We start from the raw sequence: 25,777 nt of genomic DNA, 5'->3' as shown, positions 1-25,777 counted from the left end.
TTATTGTAACTGTTTTACATTTGCTGTAACATTGTTTTGCAAACTTTATATGTTCTTTTTTTTGTTTATTCAGTGTTTAATTCTTCAAAATGCCTGATGGATGCACCAAATTGTCTAAAAGAACTGAAACAGTAAATATTGTTTTACCTCAGAGACAAGATCAATAGAGAATTCATTTGACGCTTGAGTCACAATATTCACACTGATATGTTTGGTTTATGCGCTTCACTAATACATTTTTGGTATGTTTTAATGTTTTTGGAGTTGCATGACTTTATTTTTACTTTTGGCCACTTGGTGGCAGCAGAACAAGCGAGTAACAGTATCTGTTTGGACATTTGTCTGGCCAACTGAGGAATTTAAGTCGAATAATTCACACCTTCTAGCTCTGTTTTGGTCTCAACCAATGACTGTATATAAAGATCGACGACACGTCTTCATTTAAAAAAAATTGAAGCCAATACCACCCGTGATGGGCGCTGCCATCTTGCGATAGTGACGTAATTTGGAGCCAGACTTGCACAGTAGAGATCGGTGGGTGGAGCCGCCGTAGCCACTTAAGCTAAACCAAAACACATTTAACTTACCGAAAAAAGATCTTGCACGTCGGAGTATTTAACAGCAGACAGATATGTAAACTTCAATGACTGTAGTGGTTGTTTTAGTTACGTCTCCTCTCACCGTTCCTCCTCTACTCTGCTAATCCAGAACAGATCGGCTGCTGGAGCCGGATTTGTCAACAGAGCTGTCAATCACCTTTTTTACAGCATCAAATAATTAAAAGTAAACTTGTCAGAAAAATGAACACTTGGACATAAATCAGCGTGTTAAGAACTATAATGACAGAAACCATGTTTGAGAAAAATGTATTTGGCGTGTATTTTGATTTTATAGTTTGACTCATGTCCCATCTGTTAACATGGAGGAGGCAGGCTTTATGAGCTATAGCAGCAGGGGGCGATAGAGAGGGTTAGGCTTCACTTTTATGTCGTCCATCTTTTTATACAACCAACTCTATCCATCCATTATCTAAAACGCTTAGCCCGTTCAGGGTTGCAGACGGGCCTGGAGCCCATCCAAGCTGTGATTGGAGGAGAAACTGATCACCAGTCAATCACAGGGCTGACACATAGAGACAGACAACCTTTCACGCTCACATTCACACGTACGGGCAATTTTAGAGTCACCCATTAACCTAACGAGCATGTCTTTGGACTGTTTGGACCGGATTTGAACCTGGAACCTTCCGGTTGTGAGGCGCCAGAAGCAGCTTTGATGCTTTAAAGAGAAAACACTTTACGGACAGATCACAGAATGATGTAAAGCACTCTTTTCCTGAATACATGACTCAACACAAATGTGTTAATCAATTTGGGTTATGAGGAAAGGCAAATATGCTGTAATTTTGTCAGAATGTCTGGTGTAAGAGAGAACACAATGCACTCAACACAGGTGTGATTCTCAAGCTCTTGTAGCAACAAGATCCCGACAAGTTTCCTGGAATATTCACCCCCTCATTTATTCACCCTCATGACTTGTCTCTTGTGCTGTTCATTCCTGCTCCTTCTTGAAAATGATGCCATGACTTTCACAACATTTGTCCGTGATATCTGCTCTTATCTCTTCAATAGCTGTGTCAATAAGCCGTATTAATGCTGCAGGTCTGGGATTTTTTAATCTGTCAAAACTCTTTCATATTCAAAATGTCTGTGAAGTAAACCACAAAGGGCAGCAGATGCTGTGTCAACAGCTTTCTATTAAGCTGCCGTGCATACCCATTTTATAAGCATTGTTTTACAAGTGGGGAAATAGCAAAATGTGGAAGAGAAGTGCGACTAAGTGCGCTCAAACACACTTCCTGTGGTTATGGGTTTTTTCCCTGACATGACCCCTCTTTCTCAATCGGATGTAATAGCTTTCCACACAAGCAGTCCAAACACTCGCAGTAGATCAGGCGAGGTGTTGAGTCGAAGGTGAACTTTTGAGTTGGATTTAACGCTGAAGCTTTACAAAAGAGATCTGCAACTGAAGGTCAGCACGAGTGAGTACTTTGTATTGAAAGAATGTCAGCACTAGGTTTTTGTGGATGAATGAGACAAAATGAAACTCCGAAAACACTCTGAAATGTATGTTTAATACGGCTCATGAATATTTAATGACTGAATGCAGCTCTCTGTGGAACACATGTTAAGATAGAGGATTAAAAGTCTGTATTTTTTCTGCTATTAAACTCCAGATCCATCCAAAACATATTGTGCTTCTTCACAAGAACTTTCCTTCAGACATCTCAGGTTGAACTGGTCAAGATACACAAAATGCTTAAATAAGTCTCTCTCTTTTACCACACTAAAAAGGCAGTTGATGAAGTATATAAGTTCTAATATTGATGAGTATCAATCTCTATCATCTGGTTTGGTGTTTGTGGATAAGTTCCACAAACCTGTTGTGTAGATACCGTAACGCAGATGAGTAAAGAGATATTGTGAAATATAGGCAGCATTGCCACACATTCAACTCTCTGAAACCTTAACATATCCTGTTTCCCATCTGTTTTGAAAGGTTATCCGTTACACAGTTGTTGAGGCCAAACACAGTTCTTCAGACGTTTTTCCGATGGCATCCAGCAACACCACCTCTGCCCCCTTTTCTCTGCCCATCAGTCCCTCAGCCTGGGGCGGCATCGCCATCCTGACCCTGGCGTTCTTGCTGGGCTTCCCCGGGAACCTGTTTGTAATTTGGTCGGTACTGTGCCGCGTCAAGAAGCGCTCAGTGACCTGCGTGTTGGTGATGAATCTGGCTGTGGCCGATGCTTTCGTGCTGCTCAGCGCCCCTCTTTTCCTGCGCTACCTGGCTGGGGGTCGGGGCTGGGAGTTTGGTTCGGCGGCATGCAAGCTGGTGCATTACCTCTCAAGTGTGAACATGTACGTGTCCATTTACCTGATCTGCCTGATGAGCATGGACCGCTGGCTGGCTGTGACGAGGCCTTTCCTGTCCCAGAGAATGAGAACCAAGCGTACCTTGCTGGCCCTCCTGCTGGGGATCTGGGTGTTGGCGTTTATCCTGTCACTGCCGATGCCTTTCTACCGCAGGTGAGACCAAACTTTCCTTGGATACATGAACGAGAAGGCAAAACTAGACATTACAGTCTCATACAAATGTGTTTCTGACATGGAAAATTAACGTTAAGGCTCCTTTAGAGTCCAAAAAACAACTCACAGTCAGAGAAGAGTTGACGCCAAAATAGCAGAAACATGGCAAATGCAACGTTGGCTTCATGGTCCAAAATTAATTTCCGTATTACATAACTGTGGCAACATTTGAACTACTTTCCAATTGAGGAACACGGACCATCGAAACCACACCAACGAAAATGACAACTGAGAAAACCACAGTCTGACATCGATATTGGGCATTTCACTTACAAATCAAACCAAGAGTTTCGGCTTGCAAGTCCAACATTTAAGAAACACAATGAAATGTTTGTCTGAGATATCTGTTCCTTTGTGCTCTGATATCTTGAATAGCTTTAGGGTTCCTTAAACGTTTTGTCCCCAATGAACCTCCAAACATACTTTGGAATCATATGGCTCCGAGCTCTATCAGTCACATAATCTAGTGTATGCTCTGTAAATTAAGGCAAAATTTGGTGTGAAGCTCTCCTTCTACTTGTTTTTCTTCATCTTATTCTCCAACAGTAACATGAAGGTGCCACTGCCAAACAACACCACTATAAGCTTGTGTAAGGTGTACCACTTGGGCAAAGAGGGCCACAGGATCTTCCAGTACATGTTTGAGACCATCATGGCCTGCTTGGTACCTTTCTCCCTCATCAACAGCTGTTACTCCTCTCTCATCTGCCGTCTGAAAAGTGCCAAGTTCCAGCAAAGACGACAAGGCAGCCGCCTCATCCTGCTGATCATCTGTGCCTTTGCAATTTTCTGGCTGCCGTATCACATCGTCAATATCATAGAGGTAATTATGCGAGGTTTTTGCTAGCAGGGTAAGAGTTTGGGCTTAATTGGCTACAAATGGCTTCCGATACCATGAGATGCCAACATTTCGAATGTGTTCAGACAAAGATTACACATTATCACAGCCCTAGGCTTCTCAAAGAGAAATACTGGGCTTTCAACTACATGTAATGTAAAGCAATATTAGAATCTTGTAGAACCTGCCACGGAAGGAAAATAATACCAAACCAGACGCCAAAGGGTTGTGACAAAGCATCGATTTTTGACAACCTTTGTTGAGAACGTGTTGGGCAACGAGGCTCTCAGGAAGTGACATGATAATATGCAGTTATGGCGCTAAGCAGCGCTTCCAAAAAGATACTAAAACAACTGTTTATTTACATGCTAAACGATGGTACACACAATTGGAAAGTTGGGAATAGTTTGCAATTTGGAATGCAGCTCAAATGAAGAATGGGCAGTGTGTTAGTGACACCAGTATTCCTCACGTATCCACATTTGAGAATTGATGGTATTGATTTTTCCTTCGTTCCTCCAACCTCCCTCCACCCTCTCCCTCCTCCAGGTTGCTGGTGTGTTGCAGGGCAGCAAATCGGTGATCCTTGCTGCCAAGACAGCCCGTCCAAACGTCACGGCCTTTGCTTACTTCAGCAGCGCTGTCAACCCCATCCTCTACGTGTTTGCCGGCAGTTCCCACATCCGCCAGGCAGGCCTCAGCTTCATGGGCAAGCTCTTCGAGGCCACCTACTCTGAGAGCAGGACCACGTCTACCTTTACCCGTAGCACCCGAAGCAGCTCTTCACCGGACGAGAGCTCTGTCCTGAAAACGCTGTCGGTAAAACTGGGGAAGCCTTTCAAAGGAAGGGACAAGTACAGGAGCGACAGTGTGGTGGGGAATGAGGTCAACGAGCCTGAACTCAAGTCTCTGGCAAGTGTTGAGCAGTTAGAGTAGACCTTAAGCTATGCTTGAAACCATTTCACTCAACTTGGACTACTTGTCTTGATTTATTGATTACTGTGTGGACTTGTAATTTTTCTATTTCTGAGCTTTGAATTCATTTTATTAGACTAGACTGAAAGAAGTTGTCTGAAGTATCCAGTCAGAAAATCACCGTGCGTTCAACCATCCGAACCAAGCGTTCTAACCTAAGTGTCTCTTTCTTGCTTGCCAAATAAATGTAATAACTGTGTCTTATTTATGTAACTGGCAGAAAGCTCTTGGCATTGCTCTAAATCGAGGACAACTACGGGATTGATTGCAACGACATTTGGTTCACAGATTCTTGTTCCCCTCAGGATGAAATAAATTAAAATGATCTCATAGTAGGTTCTCAAATACCGATGCTTGGTGATGGCCCTTGGAGTTTCATACAGACACAATAGGCAGCATCTTTTCTAACTTAGTTTAATTGAAATGGCTTGTTCGATTCAGTTAAAGCAATAAAACCACATGGTTATTCTTAAGAGAAACATCATGGTTACTACTTTGGTTTCTCACTGGACTTGAACCCTGATCTCCTGGCTGAAAGACCTGTGTAAGCCACCTTTATTGCTCTTTCAACTATGTCACTAAGAGCAGGTGCTCTGAGCGTCTAACATTGCTGGTTTACAGTTGAGTTACTTTATGAGCCCAGTGGGCCTGGATGCAGATGCTCAAGGGTAACATGCGGGTCTGTATGAGATGTCAGGGGCTTGACAAAAGTTCGGTATTTGATAACTTGGGAATTAGAACAGGATGGTACTTCCCATTCTGCATTTTTACTGAGAACATGTTAGCATTAGCGCTAAGTTTAAAGCACCATTGTGCCTGAGTACCACTTAACAGAGACAGCATGGCTATTTTGTTATGAAAAGAAAAGACTTTTCACAGGTACAAACAACAAAAAAACAATTATACATGTGTTTATAGTCCACAACTGTACCAATCCTTAGCATTTGTTTAAATATTGTATGGAATTTTTTTTACCTTTAATGTTTGACTTTGAACATGTAGCCTTGTAATATATATTTTAACAAAATTTTATCAACGTAAGTTATAAACTATAGTATTATTGTAACGTTTTTGCTGTTTTGTAGTTAAAACCAAAATAGATTTTTTTTTTATCTATAAAGCTTTGTGAATATTACATTTTATGCTCTTTTTCATGACAGGTGCATGAAGTGCTTGCTTGCAGATTCATTGTGATTTTTTCACAGATGTGTGGAATTGTACTGTTTCTACTTACGCAATGTTCAGCAGCATGAACAGAACATTACAAAATAAAGGTTTCACCAAAGCATCCTTCCTTTTATTCTGAAGTGCATCACTCTGTCCGCTATTTCATAATGCTTGATCGACAAAGTTACAAAATGCAATGTGCTTTGTGTTCTTTTGGGTTAAGAGGTAACCTCAAATGGAGAGTTCCATTTAAAGGAATTATGAGTCATAAGTAAAGCTGGTTGGTGACAGTAATTCTTGGTGTGCTGGTGACTGAGTGTAAACTCCCTGCTTATGGCAACCAAGAGGCGTATGTGTCAATGGCAGTGACCACAAGTGCCACGAGTGAAAACCATATCCACATCATCATAATTTCAATCAGCTATTTAAGAAACTTTGGAAACACTTGTTTCACAATGTTTTACCATAAGACTGAAGGCTGATGGGTTCTTTCTCGTCGTACAAGTGGCCATGATAGTGCCAGGATAAGCAGTATAGATTATAAATGGATGAATTATGGGATATAAACCACAGCGGCAACCTACAGATGAAAAAAAACAAGAAATACAATATTTAAGTAACAACTGAGCAAATGCATCAAATGTGCAAGAGAGACAGTGTGACGGGGAAACACTAAGAGGGACATTTCTAAATCAAAAATGATTACAGAAGAATACAGGAAGCCTAAAGTAATACTACTTTAAATATGTCTGTTGAGTCACTATCTATTGCTGAATGAGGTGACACGATGGTGATTGAGTCTATGGCCCACTGATGAAAGCCTTTGCATTGTCAGTATTACAGACTGGGTGTCTTAACAAGCAGCGCCCAGTTAATGACGCGTTTCCCAGCAGTGGTTACTCTGCCAGAGAGGGTAGGCGGAGCTAAGCGGCTGCTTTTCCGCTCTCTGCAAGTGTTGCGAGTAAACAGTAATCTACTATGGCTGAACAAACAAAGAAAAGATGGATGACTACAGATACAACTTCAACAAGAAGTGAAAATCCAAAGAAAAGAAACAAACTTGACGCTCAGATGAATGCCCGTCAGCCAGGAAAATCAAGAGTTACAACCGGAGCCAACCGTGGACGTCACACAGGCAACACTGTCTGGATATCTGGGAAGTGTGCTCTGCTATTAGCGTTTATCGCCATAGGTGGCGCCAAAGAGAACCAAACTGAGATCTTCAAGATTACAACTTTAAAAAACAACTTCTTATACACTTAATTTTGCACAATTCTTTAGCTAATATAATCAATAAAACCTGATAGAGATCCCCTTTTTTTAAATACCATGCAAGATTGTCACGAACCCCTGTTTTCGAAGGCCTTAATGGCGTCTCTTTGGACGGTGTTTTGGCCCAGCAGAATAGAAGAGTTTGATGTGTTTAAAACAATATTAAACAATATTATTATAAGCTCTAAGTTTCAAAGCAGCTCTGCCACTGATGTTTGAATAAGAAAAAGCCTAATCTTCTATTTTAAGTTTGTTACATAACTGCTGTGACCTTTCTTAATGTTGGATGTTGTTTCAAATTCAGACTGAAAGAATACCAAAAGACAACGTTGAAATGAGGTGAAACTGGACGTCGATAAACGCTCGTTACATCAAGAAAACATCAGCTTAACACAGGAAAACTGTTAAGATCACCATCATGTTCGAGTAATAACACTTTCACTCCCAGGAAAAAAGGATAATAAACAGTATCACTTTACTGGGAAAGTTCATGCTTAAAGATAAAGAGTCAAACAGCAGCCGGAAGAGAGTCTCTATTAAATAGTGAGAAAATGACAACAAAGATTTGAGATTAGAAAAGATGCAAGAACTGAATCATCCTTATGTTATCTTGTTCACTGAGCTCTAACTGCTGCTGTCGTCTCTCGCTGGTGACAGGAAGCTGTTTGTGAACGTTATGTGCCAAATAACAGAGAAATAGGACAAAAGAGTCGTGCAAAGCAGATCAAAGCTGTGGGGTTTTTGTGACCCTGTTTAGCCTCATTCTGGATTGAAGTGGTTGATCAAAGTGCTGGAGAGTCAAACGGTTACAACCGTGTGACATACTTTTGAGTTTTGATTCAACTTGACGTCAGTTGCTGCTGAGGTTGCAAACATACGACAGTAACAAACTCAACAGATCACATGAAAAACGCACACCGACACGCAACATACACCTGCATGAAGGGGGAATCCAGCAGAGCAGCGATAGTGACAACATCATGACCACAGTGGCGCAGAAAAGGCTGAAATATTCCGGCTGGGTTCAAATAATAACAACACAACTAAATGACATATCGGGAAACTCTTCCCTTCAGAGCTGCTCTTGAAGCAGATAAGGAGTACCCCTGTGCAGCCTGCCTTGCCTGCACAACCTCAATCAGGACGTCCGTGCAGGTGCTTTCAGGAAGCACAGCAAGAGTGCCCTCTGCAGCTCGACCTGAGGCACTGCATCCATGTCCAACGTCTGGATTCATTGGCCCAATCCCAATCTCCACCCTAAAGCCTAAGCGCTGAACACTCACGGACTTCAGTGGCGTCAGGCGTGCAGTGCGTGTGGGTTTGAGAACTGCATAAAAATGAGGAATGGGACGCACTATCATGGCATCACACGTTGCCTGGAAACCAGACGGGCCATGAAATCTAATAAGAAAAAAAGCCGACCTGCAGCATGTGTTTGTGTGTCTTACAGTGTTTACATGTTTTAAGATAAGCTTTATTTAAGGCATAATGTTAATCTTTTGCAAATATTTCATTGTTGTCACTTACAGATAAACGTATTTGCTGTTCCCGTCACCGTCCATGCTCGCATTGTTTACATTTATGATTATTTTTTAGTCAAACTTCATTGAATACTACTTCAATGTATAAACATTTGTTTACATTTTGTCAGGTTTGTATACGTCACCAAGTTCACTATGAACCCTGGGTAATTCCCACAGGAAAGTCTGCAGATATGCGGACTCACGGAAAGTCCATAATTAGGCATTGTAAAGTCCGCGTCAGAGCCCTCACACACTTGCTGATCTGACAGTGGGACAGCACTAAGCACTCACGCACTTACCGGGAACGCGCCTCAAAGTCTGTGAGTGTGGAGATTGGGATTGGGCCATAGACTCGTCCTCACTGGACTCTAATATCCCTCCACAGAACACTTCCTTGAAATAGTCCCCACTTCCTTTGCAAACAACAGTGTTATGAAGGATATAGAAACATAGACACACAGAAGGGGGGGGGGAGGTGCGCAGATAACAGAGATAACAGATAAAAAATGTCAAAGGGTGACTGAAAAGTGTCGTCGATAACGTGATCATCGCCTGAGTCATGCAAATAAAACCAAATTAAATGCAGATTGTGTTTTTTGGCAGTGCTGCCCGTAAAAAAAGGCACATTGAAATTGAAATATGCAAAAGACCTCTTTCATGACTCGTGGACTTCTTTTTGTCAATTCATCCTTCTGACAGTGACAGAGATCCAAGCTTTTTCATTTGAATATTTAAATGGTGACACTGAGGTGCCTACAAGAGATCACTGTGTTAGAAGAGCAGTCAGAATCGGGCGCATCGGGGAGAGACATCGGAGTGACACGAAGAGAGAAGAAAGAGTTCATGTTGTGTGAGTAAAGTTAAATCCTTAAAATAATATTGTAATGTCTTGATTTTATAATTTATACTTACGTCTATAATCGTCATTTTATAATGTTAAAATACACCTGCAGTAAATACAGCAAATACAAAACATTTACAGCAGCAATTACAGCAGCATAAACAACTTAAATCTAGCTTGTTGAATCAAACTATTTCAGGGGTCAAGCCTGCTCCTCTTGTTTTTTGCAACTGTTTAACTTTGAACATTTCTGACACATCAGTACAAGGTGCTACAACTTACAATAAAATGTAGGCTAACTGAGTAGTAAAGATGCGTCGAGATGGCAGAAATTAAGTCTGTTAAGTTTATCTTAGAATATAAAAAAATATCCTCCTGTATGTTTTGCCCAATTGACACCAAATTTGTCAGACAGACTTACCGTTAACTACAGCTACAGTGCATCAAACATTCGCCCCTTTTACCCAGCCAGTTCAAGGCGGGATTATTACACCTCTGTTTTGTCTTGTCTTTCACATAAAACGAATGAATTAAGGGGCGAAGTCATTCCACCTGTGAGCCAGCACTGGAGGTACTAACAGAGGCGTTACAGAGGCGAAGCGGTGTCTGCGTTAACGGAGTAGCGGGCAGGGCAGAACAGTGCCGTGTGTGTGTATGTTTAAGCACCTCGCACACATTTTGCTTCTGCAACGCCGGAACGCTATTTCAAAACACACAAGGGATAGTTACTGCAGATCAAATCTCAAATCTTCATGGTAAAAGACAACATTTGTAAAAGTATTCCAATTTATGCAAAAGGAGCGTCTGTAAACAACAGTTAAGGAAACTTTTCAATTGTCAATACTCTCTGTTTTAAGTACACAAGTTCTTAAAATTTTGTCTTGGTAACTGAACGCTTGATACGTCTTATTCATCTGCCTTTACAAGACTCAACAACTGTCATCACAACCCTGGGAAGAGCCTGAGAAAACCACGTCTGACTGCCATTTTTCTATGTAGCACAACATGATCATAACATGTTTTTTAAAGGGGGGGTATTATGCTAATTTCAAGCTTCATATTTCACTCTGTGATACCTGTGGAGTAGCTTAGCATAATTTACAGTTTAAAAAAATCCTAATTTTTCTCACACTGGTGCTCTGTGCAGGCCCTTATACAGCCTCTGCCTGAAACGACTCAGTCAGCTCTGTCCCTTTAAGAAACCCTGCCCCTACAAGCCTGCTGTCTTCTCATTGGCCAGCTGTCCGAAGCCTGCCGAGGGGCAGAACTCAAACCAACTTGACGAGCAGAGCCGTTGAGCTGAGTGGTAGGTGTAAAAAAAATTGAGGCAGACAGAGCCGCTGTGTGGGCGTGTCCTTGAACTGTGCCAGGGGCAGGAAGTTCTGCTGTGTCTCATGCAGATGCCCTCCTCTTTGTGACATCACAAAGTGAAGCGTCTAGAGAAAGCAAGCGTTCACAGCAGCCTGCAGACTTTTAGCAGGGGATTACTCCAACATGCTTTTACCTACAGATTTGAAACTTCACCCACGTTTAGTCTGGAAATCCAACATTGTAACATTATCAATATGTCTTAAAATGTAAAACAAGTTATACCCCCTCTTTAAATGTGCTGTGGCTCAGTGGTAGAGTCGGCCGTCTTTCAATCGAAAGGTTGGATGTTCGATCCTCAGTTCCCTCAGTCTACATGTTGAAGTGTCCTTAGGCAAGACACTGAACCCCAAATTGCCAATGGGTATGAATGTGATAACTGATTGACAGTTGGGCACTTGACTCAGTAAATGTTAAAGTGTTTTCCATCATTGTGCTTGGTTCACAGTGCACTTAAATATCAGCTTCATCTCACAGAGCAAAAATGCAGTGGAGTCTGTTTCTGCTCATCCTGATGGGTAAGTGATCTTACCATAATTAATAATACACGAACTATATCTGGTTACATATTCAAAATAAAGCAACAGATCTTTCAAATGTTATGTCTTTTGGACGTGCGACTGTCACTATAAGGTGCTAACTGTTGCAGAATGGTCGCAGTTTGATTATGTTTGGACAGCAGAAGTACTTGGTATGGTTTCAAAAGCGATCACGGTTTCAGTTTAAATAAGAAGTAACGTGCGTACGCTAGTTGTGTGGCTTAGTGTTACTTAACTAGGCTGTAACTTATGTAGCCTGTTGATAATGCGGTGATACAAAGCCATGCTTACGAAAGGTTTTGAGAGGGATTGTGTCTCGAGGCTCCCTGCGTGTTTCGTAAGTTTCTAAGACTGGACATTTGATTTGAAACAGTTAAAATGCATGCATGATTTCGAGGTCGAGTCTCGTTTAGCATCCACAAAAATCTGAGTGAATATAATAGTTAAAAACTCACGGAAAAGCCAGTTCAAAAACAGCTAGACCATTTCTGATGACGGTGAGGGGGATCACATTTTGAGCCTGGCTCCACACACAACAACGGCTGCTAACAGTCAGCATCATGCAGCGCTCAACAGTATGTTTCAGTCAGAACCAGAGGAGGAACCAAAAGCCAATTCAATTGGTCACTGAATGTTACAGAATGCTTTGCTATCCATATAATCAATTAGCAACATTAGCTGAGTTGCCCCTATTTGGTCTCAAAGCTATTCTGCAATGCTAATGATAGCTCTGTGGCATTAGCTAGTGCTGTATTATAACGGACCTTAATTCTCTGAGCTGACACCTGCAGCTGAAAAGAGGTCATCAACACACGCACTGAACTCCACAACAACTGTTATTCACACTCAATAACCGCAGCTGTAGAAGTAAGCTAACGCTAGGTGCTAAATTGCTGCCATGTGGTTCGCAGAATTAATTGTGTAGTTTTCATGAAATATACGGGTTCTTAGGTGTGAGAAAGGCCCACACCTAATCTGCTGGAATAGTAGAGATGACAGCTCACTCTTCCTGTCAAAGAAATAAATAAAAATCAACGTAAAATGAAGCTAAAATTATTTTCATTTACTATCAGATATATATGCTCCATCACTGTAGTATTTTCTCTGGTTTCAGGTCATTGTTTCTTCTTCACTTGTCATCTCCATGAGTACCACCTTGTCATAGATGAAAAGACCTGGAGCGAAGCACAGAACTACTGCAAACATAATCACACAGACCTGGCTACAGTGTTTGACATGATGGATATGAAGACACTTAAGGATTTGGTGAAACAGAAGGAAGCCTGGATTGGGCTGAAGAACGATACAGGACAGAAAGTAAAAAAGAAGTGGCAATGGTCTCTGCCAGGGGTGGAGCTTCATGATCATGAACAAGACTGGTTTAAAGGAGAGCCAAATGACAAAGCAGGGGAGGAGAACTGTGTGCGGATGGACAACCACAAATGGAAGGATTTTAATTGTGGTGACCGACATGAATTTGTCTGCTACAATGGTGAGAACGAGTCTGATACTGCTGTAATGTGTATTCAGCACCTCATCCTGTCCTATGATCATTGCCTATGCAGACGTACGCCTCATATTTTTATATGGAGTTTAGTCAAACCTGCCTAAAAGGGTTAATAGAAATCTGAAAAAGTCCTTTTTCTAATTTAAAAACATTTCTTAAGACTGTTATGGTTAATAAAAACATTTATACTTTATTATTAATTAAATATCTAAAACTGCAGCGTATTGCTAATTAGCCTCGCATTTTTGTGTCACCAGTTTTAAGTAAGTTATCTTCTGTTTACTCCGCAGAAATGGAGCCACTCAATGAAACATTCAGTGTCATTGAACATAATATGACCTGGCTACAGGCTCAGAAATACTGCAGAGAAAATCACACCGACCTGGTCAGTGGACAAAACCAGTTAGAAAAACTCAAACAAAACATAACAATTCCACACGAATTGTGGATCGGCCTGTTCAGGGACTCCTGGAAGTGGTCGGATGGGAGCGATTCCTCTTTCAGAAACTGGGATCAGGAGTCTCTTAAGGATGCCGTCAACAAGCAGGAGACTTTTGAGGGTCGCTTCAACAAGTGTGCAACTGTGTTGAACGGATCTGGAAATTGGGGCTCTCGTAATTGTAATGAAAAAAAACCCTTCTTCTGCTATGACGGTGAGTTTCGCAAAGGTCCGTCTCAAACAGAACTAGAATAAAGTCTATTGACTTCACAGGATGAAGACCTCGTTGTACTTATGCATGCATGTTGAATTTCTTCATCATATTTATATCATGGTAGTTTGATTTTAACATGATACGCCCGGAAAGGTGTCAATTCCAAGCTAACGGGAAAGTTAGCATCATCGGCAAATCAAATCCAAAAGCAGAAATTTTCAGCCAACACGCTGGCTTAAGTGCACCCTTTGGTATTGATAGGTATTTCCTCACCAACAAAACCATTACCATCAACTATAACTACAAAATATCGTGAAAAAGAAGTGGAGGTAGTCACCTTGATGCTGCTTCCTGATTCATCCGCACAGAGAAAGTAATGGTTAGTCATAATCTAGAGGGACACTGGGCTGTTTTTTAGGTTAAAACATAATATTTCATATCTCTTTGCCTACTGTTAAACAACAGTTTGATAGTTTAACATGACGCATTAGGAAAGGCACCTATTCCTAGGTCACAGTATTGTTTGATTCATTGGTAAATCAACTCAAAAGAGGCCGTTTTCAGCCAACAAGCTGGTTCAAGTGCACCCTTCAGTGTTGGAGTAAGTGCATCTAACTGAACAAAGCTGCGGTTTTGACCCTGTTTTTGTCTCCATTTTCTTCCATGACAGATAAAATGATCCTGGTCAAAAAAAACAAGACCTGGGAGAAGGCCTTATATTATTGCAGAGAGAACTACGATGACCTGGTGTCCATCACCAACGCTAACCAGCAGAGATGGGTCCATGCCAGAGCCAAGAGCGCCTCAACCTCTCATGTGTGGCTCGGACTGCGCTACACCTGCACTCTGGGTTTCTGGTTCTGGGTCAGTGACGAGGTGGTCGCCTATAACAACTGGGCCACAAGTAAAGAGGAGGATGAGTGTGACATGTCTGGAGCCATGTCCAAAAATGGAGAACATAATTGGTTCAAAAAGCCTGATAATGAGACGTTTAACTTCATCTGCTCTAAGGGTTAAAACCCACTCTCCTCGCTGGTCGCAGATGTTCTATTCATTTAATCACGTTGTTGGTGGTGGTGTATGACCTTTGAAAAAGCTTACACAATATCTATTCTCTAGGTTTATTGCATGGCATTTTGGTAAATGTAGGAATCCCAACCTGAATATGGAAAAAAAACATGTATTGATACACGGTGTCAGGAACATCTGAATGACTTCCTTCATTAATGCTGGATGACAGATCAAACGGATACATTTGTGTTGTTGTACCTGTTCTATTTTATATTTCCATGTGCGTGGATCTTTAAGCAATCCTTTACATTTTTGTTTCCTATGTTTAGAAATGAGTAAGAAAGAGAAAATCTATACTGTTTTGCTTCTTACACTGTCAAATGATTAAACTTTCTGGTTACGATCTGGCGGTAGAATATGTTTGATTTTTCTGATGCTGAATAAACTTGAAGTGGTCATTAATAGAACAGTACTGGCTTTTTGAAGATTCAATAAGCCTTATGAGTTCTGATCATTAGTTTAGAGTTTAAAGGTATAATAAGTAGGATTTTTCCTGCATTTTGCAACAACACATTCAAACTGGGGCCCCTCCTCCTGGGCTCTTCATCACCAGAAGCTTACTCTCACTCTCTCGTGCGAGAACACGCCCACCCCGCCAAGCTAACAACGACAGTATCACGGTTACCTTTGTGCTAGCATGCTAACCGCTGCTTACCTTTGCGTTACGCAAGGCAAGTTTATTTATACAGCACTATCACCAACAAGACAATTTAAAGTGCTTTACACAGAACGACAAAAGCAAAAGAAACACATCATAAAACAAGACAAAGTGAAGATAAAATAAAAACAGCTAAAACAGAAGCCAAAATATAAAAATAAATAAATAAGAGTAAAAGTTACCATGCTAACCGCCAGTTAGCTTGTCCTATCCGGTTTGAGGCACCTACCTGTCCAACAGAAAGAAGGCCAACTCTGCATCGCTCTTTCGCCATGTTCACCGGTCTGAATGGGGCCCAGTTGCTAATGTGAACCACTCCCGCACTCAGCTATACGCTGTGATTGGCTCAGGGAACCACGACAGCACCCCTCCTGAAAAAATCCCTTGCAAAGCAAAACAACAGAATAGATGCAGAGGGAAGGGTCTCACAAGTGTCTGCACACACACTCACCAACAAACATGTATAGAGGCCCATAAGTGATGATTTATATTATATTTGTAAAAGTCTATAGTTTATTTTTCTAGGACAATCCTACTTATTATACCTTTAACACAGTAAAATCTTCATTTGTAAATTCTGGTCAGATTCAGATAAACCAAAAAAGTGATAAAGCAGAATATGCTTTAGGGTGTACATACCTTGGGATTACTCAATTCCCGTCTTCTCAACCAGGCAAGAGGCATAGCCCCATCCCCACTCTTGCCTCCAAATATGAGCTGTGTCTCAATTCAGGGGCTGCATCCTTCGAAGGACACAGTCTACAGAGGATGAGCCATTTGTAGCCTGTGTTGACACTAAGGCCGAACTGAAATGAGACGATCTGTTCTAGGGAGGATTTCCTGTTTGTGTCACCAGCTGTTCCTGCCCTTACCCTTGCGTCACCAAACGCGGCTCCTGTCACCTAGCAACAGGTAGCTAATGGGCTAACTAGCTATCCTTGCTAACGTCACGTAACTTTACCTATTATTATAAAGATCATTTGTTTCAAGGCCCCTTTCGTTATGTTTTGTATTGCAGCTATTCAATTGAGTTGAATTGGGCGTCTCGGGATACGTTGGGCCGCAAATGATGCACCCGATGGATCCTTTGGGCCCGAGAAAAGGAGGATGCATTTGTCGTCTGAAGGAGCCTTCAAAATGGGAAAGCCTTCAACGTGCTACTGTGACGCAATAGGCCTTCAAATATGTCCCTCGATGGATGCAGCCCCTGAATTGGGACACCGCTGTTCTGGCTTCAAAGAACCAAGATGGCGACTGCCAAAATTCCCCATACTCACAATAACAGCCGTTTTCCTCTGACGTCACCCCAAGGTTAGGGGTTAGGCAATCTCGGCTCCCTCAATAGCCTCCGGGGACAACTGGGAACGTGTCGGGTGGTAAGCGATAAACATCTTCCCGCCAAGACTTCCTTTTTTCCGCGTTCTGCATTGTTACAGAAAGAGAAACTGTTTTCCTGTGATGTACTTGTTATTAACGGGTCTTACCTTTGCTGAAATTTCAACATCGTGAAGAAAACTTTTAAAATGCTCGCTTGTTGAACGGAGGTCGGATCGATCTGATGCATTCGAGGAAGTCGGGAAATCTGAACGCTGAACATCTTTTGTGACACAGCGTCAAGGGAATTCATCTTAAGTTAAATTTTAGATCTAAAACAGATTGTTAGCTGTTAGCATGCAGATGTCTGTTTATAGAGATTAATAAGGTGACGCTGATGGGAGCTGGGGATGGGAGCCGGGATGTCATTACGGCCTTCCTGCTTTTGCTCTCCCCACAGGCTGTTTCTCCTGCATACACCGCAGCCTGCTGATACGTGATTGGTCAATATTACTCGGACTACAAGTGTAGTTCAAACAGAAACCAGAAAACGTCCCTGTAAATAGAGATTAGGGGTTAGGAAACTCACAAAATCTCACAAACATCAAACGGAAAAGACAATGAAAATGTCAATCAGGAGACACTGAGACACATTTCAAGCTAAAACTAAATATTTGATTACTTATTAGAGACTGGCAGCTAGTTTAAACATGCTCAAAGTAGTCTTGGCTAGCTAATGGTAATGCTAGGAAGCTAACATTAGTGATAGCTAGGAATTGACACTTTTCTTTTGGGTCAAATGGTAATATTAGCTTGGAAATGAATGCTAACCTTAGCTGTTATCTAATGCCAGCTAAAGAGTTATGAAATATGTTGTTTTAAAGTAATAATCTTGAAGATTTAGATTTAATTATGTCTGTTAAGTCTATCTATCGCCCAATGAGGTAACACAATGGTGATTGAGTCTATGGCCCACTGATGAAAGACTTTGCATTTGCAGGATTACAGACTGGGTGTCTGTGGGGACTGTCGTGGAAAAAATCACAAGCGGCGCCCAGTTAGTGACGCGTTTTCCATCAGCCAGCAGTGTCTGCCAGAGAGGGTAGGCGGAGCTAAGCGGCTGCTTCTCCGCTCTCTACAAGTGTTGCAAGTAAACAGTAATCTACTATGGCTGAACAAACAATGAAAAGATGGATGACTACAGATACAACTTCAAAAAGAAGTGAAAATCCAAAGAAAAAGAAACAAACTCGACGCTCAGATGAAGCAAACAGTCTGAAAAGAAAAGCGACCGTCAGCCAGGAAAATCAAGAGTTACAACCGGAGCGAAACGTGGACGTCACACATGCAACACTGTCTGGATATCTGGGAAGTGTGCTCCTGCTATTACCGTTTATCGCCATAGTTGGCACCAAAGAGAACAAAACTGAGATCTTTGCGATTATAACTTTAAGAAATGTCTTTACATTTTCTATTTCAAAAGAACTTCTTATACACTTAATTTTGCACAAGGGGTGGGGGGGTGTCTGGCAGCTCAGTGACGTCCCCTCCCTTGGCCAGAGAAGAATGGAGAGCGACGCAGAGTCTCATGGCACATACGCCACATAGAGCCCATCTTTTGAGGTGCAGGACTTCTCCCCTCCAGAGTCCCCTGAAGAGCACTTCAGTGTGGTGGAGGACCGTGGTGGTCCCGGGCCCTATCAGTTCGAGCCGTTGGCTCCAGCCCCGCTGATGCCTGAAGCCGGAGCTGAGGGCAGTTGATAAAAAAAAAAAATCATCAGTCCACTTTTAGATTTGAGGGTTTAAAAAATAAAAAAGGAAAAAAAAATATCACCAAACTAAGATTATCACGATGTAACTCAAAGTTCAACATGCAAATATGAGCTGCGATCACATCCCCACATGTCATCTGTACCTTTGTGAAGGATGCGTGTTGGACAGTCAGCAGTCCATCGTCCTCTGTTTGTTTCCAGTGCATTATGCAAAAGACTTCTTTTATAACTGATGGACTTCTGCTTTTTTATCAATGTCTCCTCCTGTTACTGACAGAGACCTGAAACTTCTGCAGGACAGTATTTGAATGCTGACACGGAGGTCAGGTGGCAGCAGGAGACCATTGTGTCAGAGGAGCACACGGAGTGAAGCTGAAAGACAGTTTAAAGTTTGTGTTGTGTTTGTTAAGGTTCACAGTTGAGTATATGCAAGACATAAAATATATCCATTAAGTTCTTACAGTCATATGTTTTTAATTAACCACATTTAGTCTCAATAATTCAGAGTCTGTGTAACTTCGTCTCATTGGATGCTTTTAAGGTGCTCTTGAATAACTTGCAGGCAGACACATCTGGCTGATGTTCGGCTTGAGATATTTATGATTGTGGTTGTTTGAGACAGAGTGTGACTGGTTTCACTTGTTAATTCATGTCTCATGTTCTGTGTTATGTTTGTATGTACGGCAGCTTAATGCTGAAACTCTGCCGGTCTTGACCAGGGCACTCTTTCTTATCTGGGTAAAAAAACGTTGTAGTTCATTGTAACTGTTACATTTCTATCTTAGAGGAAACAACACCAGGAATGCCTGACATATATTTAATCTACCTGCAATAAATACAGCTTTTGCTAAGCTAACAGTTCAGTGTTTAGTTTGCGATGTCACAGTGACAGAAGAGTTTTGAATTGACTGTAAACTGTCATGACAGATTTCATCTCGTAGCTCGTCCTCTCATTATTTGTAACACTTATACGTTCATGGTAGTAAAACATGAAATGATTCTGCTTTTAGCAGCAAAATACAAACTTTTATTGTTCCAAACATTCATTTAAAGTTGTTTTGTGGATATATGTTCTATAAGTAAGGTTAAAGAAGCGTGTGTGATTCAGGTTTGGCTGTTTTGCATAATATTCTGTATCTATCTTCCTTATTGGGCTGAACTTTGTATACCGGAGGGAGTGGTGCAGTTTTTTCAACCCTCACTTCCAATAAATGTTGAAGAGTTTGTAATCATCGTGTTTGGTTCACAGCACGCTGAAACATCAGTTTCATCCAACAGCGCAAAGATGCAGAGGAGTTTATGTCTGCTCATCCTGATGGGTAAGTGATCTTCTGCTGCTGCTACTGCCGGGAAGTTAGTTTGATTTAGGGACCGTCAATAAATGACTGTTAATGGACACAAAACTGCTGCTTTTATAATACATCCATGACTTATCCATATCAAAATTAGGGTTAAAAAATTACAACTAAATTTGGTTCATGTTGCCCACTAATTTTAAATGTTATTGTAAGTGTTATTTATTTTCTATACATGTTTTTATAAAGAATAAGAGCTTCGTTTGCCAATAGCTTTGGGGTCATGTGACCTATAGGCTCAAAATCAATAAGAGAAATCAATTATAACAAATAGGACACACATCTTTAGGTTGGTTTTTCTATTTTCTATATATATTTTCGAACACAAAATTAATGTATTTTTTTAATAGCCTTCTTGTCATGTGACACGGCGTTAATACTCTCTTGGACATATGAGACATACCTGATTACATTGGATTTTTTCCCCGCCTTTTTTAACTGTTTTAACTAATGTGACATTGATTTGAAGACACTGGGTCACATGACATTGAAGCTACTGCAAAAACAACCATTAATTTTCATTAAAAATTATTAACATTAAAAAGAAAAGGGGCTTTAATCCTATTTTTTTCTGTCTAGTCTACTTTTTATTAGTTATTTGCTGTAAAAATGGGTTGTAACGTCATGATTGACAGCTCTGTTGACATTCTCTGATTTAAGGTCAGTGTTCCTTTTTCGTTTGTGAGCTCCATGAGTACCACTTTATTCAAACAAATATGACCTGGAGCGACGCACAGAAGTATTGCAGAGACTATCACACAGACCTGGCCAGAGTGTCTGACGCGACGGACATGATGAGACTCACGTCCGTCATGGGTTTGGTGGATGAGAAGGGAGCCTGGATTGGGCTGAAGAGCGAACCAGGACAGGACAAGAGGGCGTGGCACTGGTCTCTGCCAGGGGTGGAGTTTTCTGAGAGTGACGCTGACTGGCATACACCAAAGGCAAATGATCAGAATCATCAGAAGGGATGTGTGAACATTCACAATAATGAAACGGAAGTTGACTGTTGTGAAACAGCGAACGAATTCATCTGCTACGATGGTGAGAAAATGCGTCTGTTATGAGTATTTAGCACATCATCCTGTCTGCAACTTGTTTCTACATTAACATGTATTTCCTGTATTTTTATCTTTTATATGGATTCAGTGATATTTTTAACAGTGATTACTGGTAACTGAGATTATAAAATCCCATTTGTTCATAAAATAATTCTAAGCAAACATAGGCTTGATTTAGTCAACATCTGGAACAGCTATGGAGTAATGCTAAGTTATCTAAAATTATTGTTTCACCTGTTTTAAGTAAGACGACACGATTTTATGATGGTAAAAATAACAGTGTGTATGTTTTATTAGCATCCCCAGAAATAAAGCAACCCAATAAAAGCTTACATTTTATTGACGATAAAATGAGCTGGCCAAGGGCTCAGAAATACTGCAGAGAAAATCACACCGACCTGCTGAGCGGACCAAAACAGTTAGAAGAACACAAAACGTTTACAGCTTCCATGTCAGGATCCAAGTTTTGGATCGGCCTGTTCAGGGACACCTGGAGGTGGTCAGATGGGAGAAATTCCTCTTTCAGAAACTGGAGTCAGGAGTCTTTTAAGGATGGCATCGAAAAGCAGGAGTGTGCAACTGTGTTGGACAAATCTGGAATTTGGGGCTCTCATGATTGTAACAAAACAATACCCTTCTTCTGCTATGACGGTGAGTTTCGCAACGGTCTGTCTCAATGGTTTTCTCCCATAGAAGCAGGAATCAGTCAGAGGAAGCGTCTGTTTAACCGTATGTTTAAGTCAGTAACAGTCAAGTTTAGTTGGTATTTCACAGAGCAAGAGGAGCAAAAACAACAACAGTAATAAAAAATGTGGAGCAACACATGGTCAACGGCCAGTTTGAATAAATGAGTCTCATATTGCTTTAAACAGTTCAACAGAGTTGTGGCTCGAGGGACGACCACAGACGATGGATGACATGACAGCTCCCTACAAGTGAAGCCTAACCCTCTCTATCGCCCCCTGCTGACTGGCTGCAGTATAGGTCATAAAGCCCACCTCCTCCATGTTAACAGATGGGACATGAGTCAAACTATAAAATCTAAATACACGACAAATACATTTTTCTCAAACATGGTTTCTGTCATTATAGTTAGTTCTTATCATGCTGATTTACGTCTAAGTGTTCATTTTTCTGACAAGTTTACTTTTAATTAGTTATTTGATGCTGTGAAAATGATGATTGACAGCTCTGTTGACAAATCCGGCTCCTGTAGCAGAGTAGAGGAGGGCCAGCGAGAGGAGACGTAACTAACACTAACACTACAGTCACTGAACTTTCCATAACCGCGAACTGACTGCTTCAGACCGACACAAGAAGCTGTTCTGCTGTTAAACACGCCGATGTGCCGGATCTTTGACCTTTTTTTCTGTAAGTCAAATGCCGATCTCTACTGCGCAGACGGGCTCCAAATGTACAAGATGGCAGCTTCGTTTTTGTGCACTGAGAGGAGGCGGAGAGACGTCGTCCATCTTTATATACAGTCATTGGGGACGACAAGTAGACCCTGGTCTTATGACCTGAGAGATCTACTGGTGATGTATGAAATATATACAGGAGCCGTTCGTGCAGGGCTTTGTAAGTGAAAATAAGGACATTAAAGCTCCTGTGAGGAGTTTTTCACTGGTTATGAAACAGACTGATATTAATTCTGATAACTCTATATGAGCTACAAAAGCAAACCAGACCATTAGTGACAAGATTGATTATTTCTCTATAGTTATTTTTAATGCTTGAAGCTACAGGCGGGGGGGGGGTAGGTGTCAGACGAAGCGATTAACTGCACGCTGCCTTTGTTTACATTTTCCAGGGCAAAAATTTAAATAAGTGATACACATGACCAATAAAAAGAAAGCAGGAAGAGATTTTTTGTTAAAAGCCACAGCTTCAACAGGAGCCGAATGTTCCTCACAGCAGCTTTAACATGAATTTGATCGGAAGCCAATGTGGCGAAGATAGTCGACCTGCTGGACCAACATCCTTACAGCCTCCCAAGTCAAGGCAGCAGCCATCTTTGCTTTTGTCATCTTGTAAGGGATCGTTCTTCTTCAACCTCTGATGCTTTCAATCATCCTGTGCCTCGCACGATCGCATGATGTAATCGGCAACACCCGCCCACTCGCTCGCGGTGCATGTTCCCGACTATTACCTGCTGCGTTCACACGTCGTCGGACATTTTACTGGGGGGCTGGCAGGAAAAAGTCTGCATAGCTTCAGGGTGAAAAATTCTTTGTATTCCTACTTAAACATAAAACTACAACACCAAAATAATAGAACAATTTTCTTCCTGACAGACAAATTGATCCTGATCAAAGAAAAAAAGACCTGGAGGGATGCCTTGGATTACTGCAGAAAGAATCACAGTGACCTGGTCTCCATCACTAACTCTCAACAGGACAGATGGGTCCAAGCCAGAGCCAAGAAGGCCTCAACTGAATATGTGTGGCTGGGGCTGCGCTACTCCTGCCCTCTGGATCTGTGGTTCTGGGTCAGTGACAAGCTGCTCTGCAATCGGAACTGGAGTGACACAGATGCAGTGGGTAAGCAATGTGACCATGCTGTCGCCATGGAGAAAAACGGACAACATAATTGGATCAGAAAATCTGATACTGAAAGATTTAATTTCATCTGTGCTTTAAAATAAAACTCCACCAAACCCCCTTATATTTCTGCTGTATTTTCCCTTACTGCAACTAGCTTAAATATCACCATGTACTGTGTGAACACTTTGATGGGGTTTCATGTGGCGTATAATATGGCAAATAACGATGAAATATAATGTAAAGATTTTTTTCATAAACATCTGAATCTGTGTGAAGCGTCTATCATGCCTTTATTTTTTCTGTTTCTTATTTGATTGATTAAGAATAAGGGGAATATTTACAGTCTTGCTTCCAGATCTGGTGATTGTAAAAGCAATTTGTGTGACGTTCATGGATCACTGACTCCTCTGGTGTTGAATAAACTGTTAAAGCACGATGTCAGCCTCACAGGGATTCTTCTTTTGAACAGTTGAGTTACATAACGGGTAAATGGACTGCACCTTTCCAATCGACCAATTCATGTCAAATTTCACCGTTCACTTGCAGTATCTTGCCCAAGACACGCCAACCTTCCGATCAGCGGACGACCCACTATACCTCCTGAGCCCAAACCCAATTTGCGTGTTCACACGCAACAGTAGACCAACTACCATAAAGTTGATTGTAGAGAAATCATGTGGTGTGGGTAATAAGTAGGGGAGACAGGGGTTGGTTGTCGCAGAGTGGCTCAGTGGTAGAGTGGGTCGTTTTTCAATCGGAAGGTTGTTGGTTCGATCCCTATCTCCCTCAGATTACATGTGGAAGTGTCCTTGGGAAAAACACTGAACCCCAAATTGCTGGGTATGTATGTGATGACTGATTGACAGTTGGGCACTTTACATAGCAGCCTCTGCCGTCAGTGTGTGGATGTGTGAATGTGACATGTCATGTACAAGTGCTTTGAGTGGTTGCAAGACTAGAAAAGTGCGATATAAGTGCATTTACATTCCATTACACTTCTTACTCTTGTGTGAATTGCTAATCAGGGAAACATTTATAATAGTCGTTCTTACATTCGATGGAAGTGTACGCTTAAAATGTGTATCCCTTTAAATGTATAACCTACCTTATGGCTGGTTGTCCCCATAGTTTCCCAAGGAGGGTCTATCCATCCATTCATTATCTTCTACCAGTGTCATTCGGTGAAAGGCGGGGTTACACTCTGGACTGATCACCTGTCAATCACAGAGCTGACACATAGAGACAGACAACCTTTCACGCTCACACTCACACCTACGGGCAATTTTAGAGTCACCAATGAAGCTAACGTGTCTTTGGACTGTGGGAGGAGGCCGGAGTACCTGGAATGGATCCCACGGATGCAAGCGGAGAACATGCAAAATCCACACAGGCCCCCTACGTCAGCCCGGGAGTCTACTAGGAACCTTCTGGCTGAAAGTAAAATGAAGGTATTTACAGTGCGTACATTTCTTAAAGCGCTGAAAAGGTGCGAAAACAAATATAGCTTTTATTACAAAATAATTCTGAATATAACATCTAATGAAACAATTCTAATGAATTGATTGATCCTCTTAAGTAATAGGAAAAGAATGTTTCCATTACATTTGGATTATTAGAGATAAATTGCAACTAACCTCTTGACCAAGTTTTGATGCTAGCTACCGTATGCCTTTAGCCAACAACTGAAAAGAAGACCAAAATAAAAGCTAGCAATGGATTGTGTCATATCTAGTGTCGAAAAACTTTAATTATAAAAAAACCCTGAAATAATTATCCTGACCAATATAAAAAACTCAACTTGAAAAAACAGCGCCCTCTAGTTTGGCTGTGACAGCCAACCTGTGGGACAACCGACCCCGTTGTCCCCTAAAGAAGAATTTCTTTTGTAACTAAATTGAGATGCAGTGGCGGTGGTGGTTAAAGATTTTAAAGTAAGAACTTAAAGGAAAGCGTTTGAACCTTAAAACAATCTAAATTGTTTCGATAAAAGTCTCAAATATAAATCTAAAATTGCAAATCCGTGTTTTATGCAGCTCTTCATCAATCAAAAGGACACAAGATAGATAGATTCAAATTCTGCAACACTGCAGTTATGTTGGTCTGTCTGATCGCTATATAAATATAAAAGAAAAAGTTTGACAAAATGATACACATTATAGGGTTAAACAGAG

General features: G+C 41.3%; 2 protein-coding genes across 3 annotated transcripts; both read left to right on the top strand.

The window, feature by feature from the left end:
- The first annotated feature begins 1,951 nt into the window (after window positions 1-1,951).
- ltb4r (leukotriene B4 receptor) lies at window positions 1,952-5,983 on the top strand. 2 transcript variants are annotated; one of them, XM_069672736.1, is made up of 4 exons: window positions 1,952-2,031; window positions 2,560-3,089; window positions 3,696-3,972; window positions 4,537-5,983. In XM_069672736.1, the coding sequence occupies exons 2-4, from the start codon at window positions 2,614-2,616 to the stop codon at window positions 4,921-4,923; spliced, it is 1,140 nt and encodes a 379-aa protein (XP_069528837.1). In that variant the 5' UTR covers window positions 1,952-2,031; window positions 2,560-2,613; the 3' UTR covers window positions 4,924-5,983. The 2 variants fall into 2 exon arrangements, with proteins under 2 accessions (XP_069528837.1, XP_069528836.1); XM_069672735.1 differs by having other exon boundaries at window positions 1,962-2,041.
- Window positions 5,984-9,692: 3,709 nt separating this feature from the next.
- Window positions 9,693-24,029, top strand: LOC138601203 (C-type mannose receptor 2-like). The gene is made up of 9 exons (XM_069672783.1): window positions 9,693-9,774; window positions 11,582-11,651; window positions 12,787-13,164; window positions 13,470-13,832; window positions 14,503-14,846; window positions 19,897-19,966; window positions 20,663-21,046; window positions 21,361-21,714; window positions 23,358-24,029. Exons 2-9 carry the CDS (start codon window positions 11,618-11,620, stop codon window positions 23,705-23,707), a joined length of 2,277 nt encoding a protein of 758 aa, XP_069528884.1. The 5' UTR covers window positions 9,693-9,774; window positions 11,582-11,617; the 3' UTR covers window positions 23,708-24,029.
- Window positions 24,030-25,777: the final 1,748 nt, after the last annotated feature.

Source organism: Semicossyphus pulcher, unplaced genomic scaffold, assembly GCF_022749685.1.
Source record: "Semicossyphus pulcher isolate SPU_LCO1_2020_fin unplaced genomic scaffold, fSemPul1.0.p SCAF_21, whole genome shotgun sequence".
Taxonomy (NCBI): Eukaryota; Metazoa; Chordata; class Actinopteri; order Labriformes; family Labridae; genus Semicossyphus; species Semicossyphus pulcher.
This window is presented reverse-complemented; position numbering and strand designations above follow the sequence as displayed.